We start from the raw sequence: 12153 nt of genomic DNA on the forward strand, positions 1-12153 counted from the left end.
AAAACTCTTATTTTACCAGCTACTAGAGTCCATTGTGTAGTTTAACCTAAAATTCCATTTTATGTGATTACAAGATCCTTGCTACAACTCAAATCCTCTAACAATGCAATGAGTTTGTAATGGAGAACGAATGCCACTGGGAAGAAACGGAAAATAATAAAAGAATATCCTTAGTGGCATGGCTTCATGTTTTCCTGATGTCAGGTGCCAGGTTTCAGGTCCATTTTTTTTTTTTTCTGTTTACTTGGAACCTGCTGTCACTATGGAGCTCGGAAAGAGTCAGGCTCATTCTCTTTCCCAGACAAGGGAGATTCGCGGCGCTGCTGACCTGGCCGGGCGGGTAGGAGGGCAGGAAACCTCCCGAAGGCTGTGCTGCAGTTGTGCCCGCTGGTGCTGTCATGCTCATCCCCATCATAGCTGGCCCGATGCTCAGGGGCCCAGAGACAGGCGGTGCAGCAGGCATCAGGGGCTGCTGGCTCACTGCGGCAGGCAGCGGCATTGGAAACCCAGGTAAAGTAGGAACAGGGGCAGCTGGAAACTGGTTTAACACATCAGGACTCACTGCAGGTATTCCTCTCTGCAGCGGCAGAAGAGCAAAGACAAAACAAGGTATATTGCATTCTCAATTCCAGTTTCCAGTTTGTGTTGTCAAAGTCATGAAAGAGCAGGGTACTGGTCAAGCTTTAAGTAAACTTTCTAAACCAAAGCACACTATCAAGAGCCTGTACAAGTGGAATACATTCAGCACCCTGACCGCCGGCGTTACACAGAGCATGATGAGACCTGTCTGGGTGGACAGGGGCATTCGACAGTGTTCTTGTTTGGCTTTTAGTAAACCCATCTGGTAAGCACCGGCAAGCAAAGCTGTGCTGAACCTGATGTGTGCTAGATCATCTTTCCTACACGCCACTCCTACAAGGTACCTCAGCTTCCACCTTCATCGCTCAAGATGTACATATGAAAACTGAGACCAGCATCTTTAGAAATAAACTGCTAAGGGAGGACACTACGCTGACCAAGAATGGAACCTAAAATTAACATGCCACTGGTTCCCAAGAGAGACAGCTATTCACAAGATTAAGGGACACAGGACACTACTCACAATAGCAAGTCTAGTTATTCACACACTCTGGGGTACTGGAACTGTATGGTTTGAGGAAAACAGATGTGTACACAACAGAAGAAAACCAGTATTTTACACTAGAAATACATGTATATATGTTTGGTAGGTATATCTAAGAACTGTCTTCAGCTGACACTAAAGAAAGGAGTCATTGAAATGGAAGCACAGGGGATGAAATTCCAATCCCACTGAAGTTACAAGGGGAGTTTCTCCTGTGGACTTCAACAGAAGCAGTGTTTTACTACAGGTGTGCTGTACCAGCCACTTGTGCTAACATGCCACCTACAGCAGATTAGTCAAGCGAACAGCCTTTTGGCACTGCTGGCCAAAGCGTTAGCCATACCTGAGTTACAGCTATCATAGCCAGGACAGCGTAGAGCTCTTCCTTCGTGAGCTTCCCAGGGGTAGTACGGTTGGCTAGAGCCCAGATCTGCCCAAGGGCCTCTCGGGGCAATCCAGATGACATCAGTATGGGATAGAGTTTAGCTGTATCTATTCCAGCAGGAGTCAAGGTGGTTTCCAAAATTTTTTTATACAAGTCTGTTATAAGGGAGTCAGTGTTAGACAGTGACAATGGCTGTTTCCAAGTGAATTTAAGATTGCTTTTCCTGTTCTCCCAAACTCAACATTTATCAAATTAGTAACACTCAAAGACAACAGCACTCTGGTCTTGTATCATCATGTGTCATCATGCCTTACTGGATGGTCTTTACTGACAAGTTTAACACAAGCAAAGAACTATTTTATAAAAAACACAGTGTTCCATTTCAAAACATGTTTCTTTAATGAACTTGCAGGATAATCCATATAGGAAGATAGTTATAACAGCTTTATGTATTTAAACCTCAATGTAATCAATATTTACTACCGCATTTCATTTTCTGTTTACTGGGTTATTTGCATATATAAGATGAATAGCATTAAGAAATGAGCCTGCTTAATTACAAGACATGCCAAAAACCAGACTACCCATGAAAGCAGTATTATCAGCAACGCAAGCTCTACTAGCATAATCTGCTGTCATAACAAATTCTAGATTAACATGGTTGAATAAACCCTACACTTCTTCAAATGCAGATAAAGCCACCATAAACATGTAACGTATCAAAGATATAGGATTCATTTGATGACTGAAGAATAACGCTTTGATCAATAAATGGCAACGTAAGCACATGTACATTTGCACCTTTCACTGCCCACTTGGCTAAACACCCACTTCCTTCTTTACCTGGGACCAAGCCATCGTTGTAAATCCAAGGAGGCATCATTTGCTGAATTGGGTCCTGTGAAGGGAATACTCCAACTCCTACACGAATTCATGCAGCAAGAAAAAGACACACAGTTGTATTAGGATATACAGATTCGGAGCATAAAGACCTTGGAGGCTAGATCACAGTTGGTCAGTATCATTTAGCATTTCAGGCAGAGATTTCAGGAAGGAATCACTGTGCTCAGAGAAAGAATGGTGACTGCAGGAATATGTATTCAACACAATAACTAGAATGATTTGGCAGTAAAAGCAAGAATATGGTTATTTACATAATGAAATAATGAGCTTTTCATTTGCCTCCCTCTTAAATTTCCAGTTGTACAGAGGTCTCAATGTCTCTTAAAATTTCATAGCAGCAGTTGTGTGACATAAAATCGAGTCTTCCCATCAACTATATGCTATTAGGGCTACTTGTGGAATAAATAAATAAAAATTCATACCTGCCCTAAGAACCACAATGTTCCACCAGAACACCTTTATCAGGGAAACCCACCAACAGCCTATTAGACTGAATCTGAGGAAGATCTTATCCCACGTTGACAAAAACATATCCATTGCCCCATGGCTCCTAGACTTCCAATCCAGAAGACATCAGTCACCTTCACTACTACAGGCTTTGGTAACATCATCTGCCACACCTTCCTCCCTGTGAATTGGTTATTTCCTTCTCCACTGTGTGGACTCTTCTGCTCAGTCTCACTGTTTCAGTTCCTATCTAGTCTCCCTGAGCAAATTTTATGCTTAGCCTGGATGGACCTCTGACAAAACCAGAATCATTTCAGATTTCATTGTCTTTGCCAGTGCCCTTGCATCTCCTCATCTTCCACATGGGATCTCTCCTGGCTGCAGTCTAACTTCTAATCATCCCACAACTCCAAGCACATTTTAATATAAGCAATTCCTTCCATTTCACCAGCCAAGTAAAATAAATTTGCTGCTTCCTCCAGTCTCATTATTCTGCAGCTTTAACCATCCTTCCATACACTTCTGCAGCCTACCAATTCTTGCTTCTCACCCTTGAATCTCTCTGAAAAAATTCAGCCCCTTAAAAATCAAATAATATGAGGAGTGAAAAGGAATTCTCAGCCGTATTTAGCTGACAGACAGGAGAGTGACTAAGGGTCTGCCACTTTTCAGCATTATCACTTAACTTCTGTTCCTCACAAGTACTTCGGCTCATCCTTCCCACCAGCCTTAACAACATTTGGAACTATTCTTAACTGTTGTTGCTCTGCATAATCACTTCCAACACCACCTTCATCTGCAGGCTGTATTTAAACTCACACTCTTAACTGAGGGTAGTTTCCTGACTCCCCCTGCACTCCTCATCCCCCCCTCTCCTTTTGTTTTTAGATCAGGCATCAGAATCTGTTGGATTTGTACAAAATTAACAATGCAACTGACTCAACTATGAATAAATGAACAGCTCCTATTTCTTGCTGTATATTCTTCAGTCAAGTCACTTTTAGCAATTTACTGCGTATTACAAAGCCCCTCCACTTATTAAAAATGTCCATTCAGACCATTTAATTTCATCCAATAATGTTTTTAAAATATATCAGATAAGAAAGCGCTTGGAACACATGAGTTTATTAATAAAAAGTTACAGTACTTCTAGGAAAGAAATAACTGCTTGAGAAAGTGCCCGATTAAGTATCTACAGGAGCTTTCTCCCCCTTCTCCGTCTCCTCTCACTCACCAGTCAAGTGAGATGACACAAAGGACTACATGTATTTTTATCATACTTGACTGCAGTGGAGCCCACGTTTCATGTAACCTTGAGTACAACATCAGAGCACTAATCAAGGTGCCCTGGAGAACTTGTATCTATTTTGATTGGAATAAACCAAAGTCAAACAGTCAATAGTCAGCTTTAATAAAATCCAAACTGGAAATAAACCTTGCTTGAACATTTCATCTAGTCCAGCTTTTGAAATGTTGATCCCTAAAGCACAGGTAGTTTTAGACAAAAGAGTGGCAAATCGTTTGGGAAACAAGTACTAACTTGCTGATTGAGAAGATTTTATCCCCTCAAAATTAAAAGATAAAGACCCATCATGACAGCGACCATCTTCAGTAAGAAGCTTCGTTAAATAATTTAAAAAATATATATCTTCAGAGAGCACATCTTTTTCTTCCCCCAAGAAAGAGGACAGAGTATTTTAAAACAGCAGACCTGATTAAACAAACACGTTAAAAGTGATTACAGCAGTAAACTGATGTGGAAAAAGTTTAGAGCAAGATCACAGTCATTATACTTTTAGCAAGGAGCAGGAGGCACTGACGTATTATTCAAGCAGGCATTCAGAGCAAAATGATGCAGGATTGGCTTTAGAATTAGCGTACAGAGTGTTAGCATTCAAGCAGCATCTTATTAGATTTAAATTCCGTCAAATATTTTGTTTGCTCACCACACTCTTCAACTGCTATGTTTTGTTCTGAAGCCTTGTGCACCTCTGCAGCAGTGGTACCACTTTCATGTCCACCTACAACATCCCAGTCACTGATGGTTAGACTGGGATGAACGTGGCTTGCAGCTGAGGCTTTGTGCTCAACTTCAGATGTTTTAAGTTTGGTTTGCTCTTGTACAGATTCATTTGAGCCATTATCTAAGACTTTCTCCTCCAAGGAAGAGCCTGAATAAACAGCAGGAGGAATTATATATATTTTGTTATTAATCACCCAGACTGCAATTACACACTTTCAAAGGAAAATTACTATGGGTACCACTGATGAGTTATCACGACAAGTACCCATCCCAGCTCAGACCAACAGCACCACCCTGTTCAAACACTTTTATAGCCTGATTCTGCCCTTTACTTACCGTGCATGCACAACAAATTCAACAAAGAGCAATGAGTAGGAGAAGGAATACATGAAACTATTTTCTGTGTTAGGATTACCACTACATAACCATCAAGTGTCCCGTATCTACTTACATATGCAAATTTCTTCGCATTAATCTCGCCAACACCCATTTAGCCTCCACAAGAGGAAGCACACAAGTGCTCCACATCAGCACAACAGTTATTTTTTATACCTCCACCTCAACTGTAACTTTTGCTACTACACAGACTTACAAAGATGCTAGCAAACAAGACTTAATTCACTTATGATCAGCCACGTGCGTATTTAGCAATCTTGGGATCCACAAGTGACTTGCTTTTACAGTGCAGTTCTAAGGGAAGGAAGAAGGGGATTTAAATCACCTTTTCCTACAGATCAGCTGATTTCTACTTAATTGCCTATATATGACTTCTTTCAGCCAGAGTGGAAAAAACCCCAACAAAATAAAATAAGACCCTGTGTAGCTCTAGGAGAGAAGGTGACATGTAAAAAAGACACTTTAGAGTTACCTGTTTTATGGATACTGGGTGAAGATGCAGAGGTAGAAAAATAAGGAACCTGCCTAGTTGTACCATGCAGAATGGATAACACTGGAGTCTGGGCTCGAGGGAGAGGCTGGACCACAGCCTTTTCGGAAAGCAGCTGCCCAGCCTCAGTAGCAGAATGGAAAGGCTGAAAAGGCTGAGAAGTGGGTTGAGGCACCAGTTTGGGGATTTCAACAGGCCCTTGTATAAAGTCACTAAATTCTTCATCATCGAGAAGAGCAGAGTGGGAAACAGATACAGCAGAATGGGATGATGTGGGATGATCTGTAAAATGGAATGAACACACAATGCAAGTGATGAGGAAAGAGGTTCACTGGTAGGAAAAGTGGCAAATACCAGGTACACACAGCAGCTGCGTGAGGAAAACCAGCAGCGGATGTGAAGAGTTATTAGTGTCAGCGTAACAAACACAAAAGGTGAAACTGAGCAGCCTCTTCCAACCACGCATCTTCTCTCCCAGATTTTTATGGTGTAAAAACTTTGAAACTTGATTCTTAACACTGGCTATGAAAGTATTCTATTTGTTTTAAACAGACTGGGTCAAAAATGAATCAAGAGGTAATATTTCAAACAGGACATAATGGGCGTCTGCACAGGGGGGACATTCTTCCTCCAAGGAATGTCTTATCCTCAGAAACTCAGTAATATATCACAAGATACAAGAGAAATGTCTACTCATTTAGACAATTTTCTGCTTGATCCCTTCCATGGTTACGCATTTTAAAACAACTGACGTAGGACAAGCAAATCTACAGACAACGGAAAACTGTTCGAAACAACCTATAACTTCAAAATTATCAAAGTGCAAATTCGCAGAAGAGATGAAGATTTTATATAGGAAAAAGCTTGCCTACATAAGCTTTGTTTCAAGCTAGACACATAAGAAACTATACTACAACCCATAGGAAATCTTTAGTAGTAATCATTACAAATGTAGGAACTACTGAGAAGACAATACAGAAGGCTTCAGTTTGCCCATGCCCGGGCAACGGTGCACAGGTACGCTGTTACAGCACACTGAAGTCATTATACAACATTTTGGTCATTCTTAGCACTTGTACAGCACTTCTTGGCTTCAAAAGCACCCTACAAAACATTTAATTACTGCTTTGACTAGAAACGAACAAACACGTGATCCATTTCCGTGATATTTCACATTAAGCACAGCACACTAAGCTTTTTTTTTTTTTTTAAAGATTTCAAGTATTCTAATAAAAGCTGGTATCTAATTTTTCACCCTCAGAAGCTGACTAAGTGAGCAGTTGCTGGAATTTTACAAAACAGTTAACCCACTCACTTTGTACCACCACATAAAAATACGTCTTGGAAAGAGTTCCCCCTGCTGAGGATTTCAAATATGAGAGTTTTATTTTCAGTTGGAAGATGAGAAAAATGACAAACCTGGTTTTTTTGGATGCGATGCTGGTGTTGGGTGCATTTTAGCATCTCTAGAAAACCCATCTAAATTTCCTTTAATGGCTTCCAAAGCATCATCCCTGCTTTTTTCACCTGTCTGAAACACCACAGGACACATTTTGAGAAATTTCACAAACAGGTCCGTTTTATTTCAATATCCACACTTCTTCAGCACAAAAATTAGCAATGCCTGCTGTTAGATTAAACCTTCCTTTCTCCAGCAGTGCTTTCCTGAAGCACATCAACAGTAACTCCCAGATTTTAAAAGCCTTTCTTTTGCAGACTACACCATAGCAGTGTTTCTCAGTCTTTAGACACAGCCCTGTGCACAAGAACAATGCATAAACCTTACCCAGCTATTCGCATTCTTGCGGGTAAGAGACCTTCGAGCTCACTGCGAGCGTCCAAAACTTTGGACAAAGTCAACACACAAGCAATCAAACATTCTCTGTTCTAGAAAACTCAATCTGATCCCAAATGTTACACACCAGGGTGGTTTATTTTATAACAGCTGATTTCATTTTCCACACCAGACTTTGTTTACATTATACACCAAGAGTGTGTAAAGGACTGACTAGTCCAGATGATTTTCAAGATGTAATCTGATGTCTCATACAAGTTCCCCATGTACTTGCTTGCTGAAAGAGACCAGCCCACTAAAAGCCATTAAAAAAAAATCTGAAGAAAGAAACATCCCACTTATTATTTAGGACACACCTTAGGTTTTACACTGCTTAGGAGTCTCAGCTTTTGTTTCTGCTCTTCAAACTGCCGACGTTTTCTTTCTTCTTCTAAAAATTTCTGCTGGTGCTCAAACCTCTTCCTGAAGCAAAATGAGGGTTTTTTTTAAATTCAAAAATAATTTTTCATGACAATTTTTATGGCAAGCTTCTGCTTAATTTTTCCATTTCTCCTGTCTCAAACTCAGATGGCTTGGCATACACATTTCTGCTTTTCCTCAGAGCTGTATGACAGCCACTACTCACTTCATAGGTGGCCTTCAAACGCAATGGAGTGATCTCAACAATACCCTACAGTCCTAAAGGGATTACCTTTCCAAAGAAACTATCAATATTTTTAGTGTGGACTAAATCTCCAGACTACACCTGCCCCTTCATAAAGAAGAATTTCCCAAGAGTCAGTAAAGCGTCACTTACTGTTGTTCCTCTGCAAACTGCTTCTGCATGTCAGGGGTGTACTGCGGGGCGGCTGGACGCATTCCCAAGAATGAAGCCTGTCCCATGTAAGGCATTCCAGTCACTGGCATCGGTCCTAAGGGCGTGCCACCCTAGAAAAACATAAATAATACAATTCCAGGGTTTTGGGTTTTACACACACACACAGGAAAAAAAAAAAAAAAACCACCGGCAATCACCCTGCTAAGTTGTGAACCAGAGAGATCTCAAAATTCAGAGCGTTAAGCATAACTGACTGAGCAGCCTCCGAGCACAGACCAGCTGTGACAGAACCAAGCACTGTCATCAGTAGATGGCACTCTTCCCCCTCCATAACGAGTTACAGTCCTCCAAGGACGGGATGGTCGTCTGGTCAACCGCAAAAATCAAGACTTCAAATCCACACAACCTACTCTAGAGCGGGAAGGCTACAGGTATCCTACAGTGCTACACATGGTTCAGCACCATGCTTTTGGGCTTTTTTGTTTCCCATCCTAAATGACTGCATAATACTCGGACATTCCCTGCTGGAGATGCACACTCCTAACCAACAACAAATGCTGGCAAAATGTGGTCAAGCTATTTTGCAAATACAGCTTATCCAGGGGTGCGAGGGAGGGAGGCCATACAGGACAACAGCCACGAGGAGACTTGTCCAAGTAAACTGCATCTGTATCAGCAACATTTGCTGAGAAATATATTCTGGTACAGGCCTAGCAGAAAGCTTGCCTAATGTAGAAGGGGCCAGAACCCAATTTACTTTTCTTACCACTCATTTTGTATTTGGTATCAGAACATGTAGGAAGAAAACAAAAGTTGTGTATTATTTTTAGACCAGCTCTCATAAAAACATCTTCCTACTGTAAATTTTTACAAAATTTATCTAATAAATTCGGGGGGGGGGGGGGGGGGGGAAGGGAGTGTAAGGAGATGGCAAGATACAATGAATTCAATTTGTCACACAGCAATTTGGCTACAAAGCCATGCCAAAACATTAAACTTCAGCAAAGTGCAAATTTATACATAAGCACATACGGTGCTAAATAGAAAACAAAGGATCAAAAGACAGAAAACATAATATTAGCTATTCATATTTCATTCTTATTCCTCAATTAGCAACAGCAGAGTTAAAGTTTCTTTAAGCAAGAAAATGAGAATGAAACACGGGAAGTAGGACAGATGTGAAAACCGGTCATGTGAGAAAACACAGCACATTTAAGAGATTCTTTGCTGCCTAGAACAAGGTCTTTCAAAAGAAAGTTTATGAATTGTCACCTACACTCAGGAAACTTAACACTCTTAACTCCAGATTTGCGTTACAGAGGGATAAAACAATTCAGTGAATTGGTCACGATCAATCAGATTGTGTACACAGTCACTTCTCATCAGCTTATAAAGCTCTGATTTAAAATGCTACGCAACACACCACCTTAATGGGAAGTACACAAAACCAAAGCAAAAGAAGGAAAAGCACCAAGCAAAATTAAAAAGACAGAAGGGGTATGTTGTGGGAGATGTGAATTATGGTTACTCAACAATTCAATACTATTACTAACCACACTTAGGAGTAGGCGGCATCTGGTAGATTTTCAACATCTTGCTGATGCTTTTGCCTGCTTTCGTGCTCAGAGACCGTGCTTCACTTATCACACTTTGGTGTCATAACACGTATAATGAAATCAAAGTTCAGATTCTGACATCTTTGAGTGGGCTATAACATCCAAGTTACTTTAAATATTACTGATGCTGTCCTAGCACTACGCCCTCGTTTCTCTCTACTCTACAAGAGTGAGTAATTTATGCCAAATTCCACCCCCCTCTATCCAGATCCCAACCAAACTCAGAGAATTCTTTAAGTTATAAGAAATACCTTCAAAGAGAATACTACAAGATACAATGTTCCACTACAGAATAACACCCACACTGCCACTCCCACTGCAGTTGTGAGAGGACTATGGCATCAGCCGTCTCCTTTCAGACAAGCACCACGGTACTTCATTTCAGTCTCCATCTCAGTGCCACGCACCTGCATGCCCATGGGTCCAGGGGGCATCTGAGAACCGTAGTTCATTCCCATCATGCCTGGCATGTTGGACTGCATGACAGGAACCATTGGAAATCCTTGCTGCTGCATCGGAATCATCCCTACAATGAAACATTAAACAAGGTAAGCTCCCAGCTAGTGTTAAAGGTTGGGTTTTGAGGGTATTTCTGTTTGTGGGTTCAGAGTTTTTGTGTGTGTGTTTTCAACTAAACAAGCAAAGGAAAGGAAAAAACCTCCCAGTGGTGCTGGACTGCTTAAAAAAATAAAAAAATATGCTAACACTGCAGGCAGACACAGAATTTCCTTAGTTTAGATATTGGTCAGTCTAAGGGAAGAAATGTTATGGGGCTTTCCCAATAACTAAGCTGATTAATTCTCCCACCATCATAAGGATTCCCTGCAGGTTTCTTCCCATATGATTTTTGAAAGGGTCATTTCCATTTAACAAGATTTAATTAACCAGATTGACTGATAATTGTCTGTTTCTCTTGAAAGGGAAAACTTATAAACTGGCAGCTTTTGAAGATAAGTCTTAGGAAATAAACTCATCATTTCACAACGTAACTTCACACTCAGATCTGGCTGGATAACTTGTCTGAAGGTTAATCAGCCCACTACATATACTGGAATGGTTACAGTATTTGTCAGTAAAAGCTAAACTTCAGCAAAATTGGACAAATCAAACTGGAATGTATTAATTCACTGAATAGAGCCAAGTGGATTATATTTCAGTATTTCCATATCTTGCATTTTGCTATCTTGGGAGAAACACATTTCTTACCAGCACACCGTGAGGGAATTAAAACTTGCATAACTGAACATCACAAGCAAAAGCGCTCCAGGATGGATGCAATGCACTCGGGAATAATCAATAAATCAGTCCCTGAGATTTCTATAAGAAAACTCTCCGCTTTCACTACAGGTTCTCTCTGTAGTTTCCATTAATTAAACAAAGAGCACTGCAACAGGAATTAGAACAAAGGTAATTTAACGCTGAGGTTCTCCTATTGTATTAATACTTTCCACACAGGTTGTGACTCTTGTCCCAGGGTCTTGCTGTGCTTTGTAAATATTTACCAGGTCTTGCAACACCCACACAACAGGAGTATACACAGCTGGTAGATGAAGCATAAAGAGGTTAAATACCACACTGAAAATAACACAAAAATCTTAAAGGCATATTCAGGTTAAAAATGGAGATGTAGTTTTCCTAGATTTTTTAACTGAGCATTCTGGCAACACTGCTTCTTCAACAATGCAGAGACAGTTTGATAACTAAGGGTTCCAAGAGTCGGCTTACAAGAATTGAATTCAAGGGGAAAACCAGCTGTGGAGTTCCATTAATAATCACACTTTTGAGCAGTCAGAACTATTTTAAAGTTCTTTAACGTATCTAAACCAAGTCAAGAACTTTGTGCTCACAAGGTTAAGTTGATACATACCTTGAGGTGGGCCTAAACTACCAGCAACAGGAAACATGAAGCTGCGGGAAGAAAACAAGGGTACGTGAAGATCTATTATTTTAGTGCAAATATAAACGACTGAAAAAGCTACCTCCATTTGCATGTCAGCACCACCACCCAAAGCCTCCCACCTTCCAGCCAGCGCATTCATCTGCTCCCACAGATCTCACAGACCCCCAACCCCACCACAGGGAAAAGGCCACCGTCCCACTCACAGGGATCCCCCAAAGCACCAGAGAGCTCCACCAGTACCATCAGCACTCTCACAGG

The 12153-nt window shown here is 40.9% G+C and overlaps 1 protein-coding gene across 1 annotated transcript in view; it reads right to left on the reverse strand.

Moving 5' to 3' along the window:
• SYNRG (synergin, gamma) overlaps positions 1–11899 on the reverse strand; it is a 34678-nt gene extending 22779 nt beyond the window's left edge. Inside the window, exons 1-10 of the mRNA XM_010147492.1 lie at positions 11863–11899; positions 10403–10521; positions 8359–8489; positions 7919–8024; positions 7187–7298; positions 5750–6049; positions 4805–5029; positions 2352–2429; positions 1467–1663; positions 329–577 (exon numbers count right to left, since the gene is read on the reverse strand). Coding sequence (XP_010145794.1) covers positions 329–577; positions 1467–1663; positions 2352–2429; positions 4805–5029; positions 5750–6049; positions 7187–7298; positions 7919–8024; positions 8359–8489; positions 10403–10521; positions 11863–11899 — 1554 coding nt within the window. The remainder of the gene's footprint in view (positions 1–328; positions 578–1466; positions 1664–2351; positions 2430–4804; positions 5030–5749; positions 6050–7186; positions 7299–7918; positions 8025–8358; positions 8490–10402; positions 10522–11862) is intronic.
• Positions 11900–12153: the final 254 nt, after the last annotated feature.

This window comes from Eurypyga helias, unplaced genomic scaffold, assembly GCF_000690775.1.
Source record: "Eurypyga helias isolate BGI_N326 unplaced genomic scaffold, ASM69077v1 scaffold1212, whole genome shotgun sequence".
Taxonomy (NCBI): domain Eukaryota; kingdom Metazoa; phylum Chordata; class Aves; order Eurypygiformes; family Eurypygidae; genus Eurypyga; species Eurypyga helias.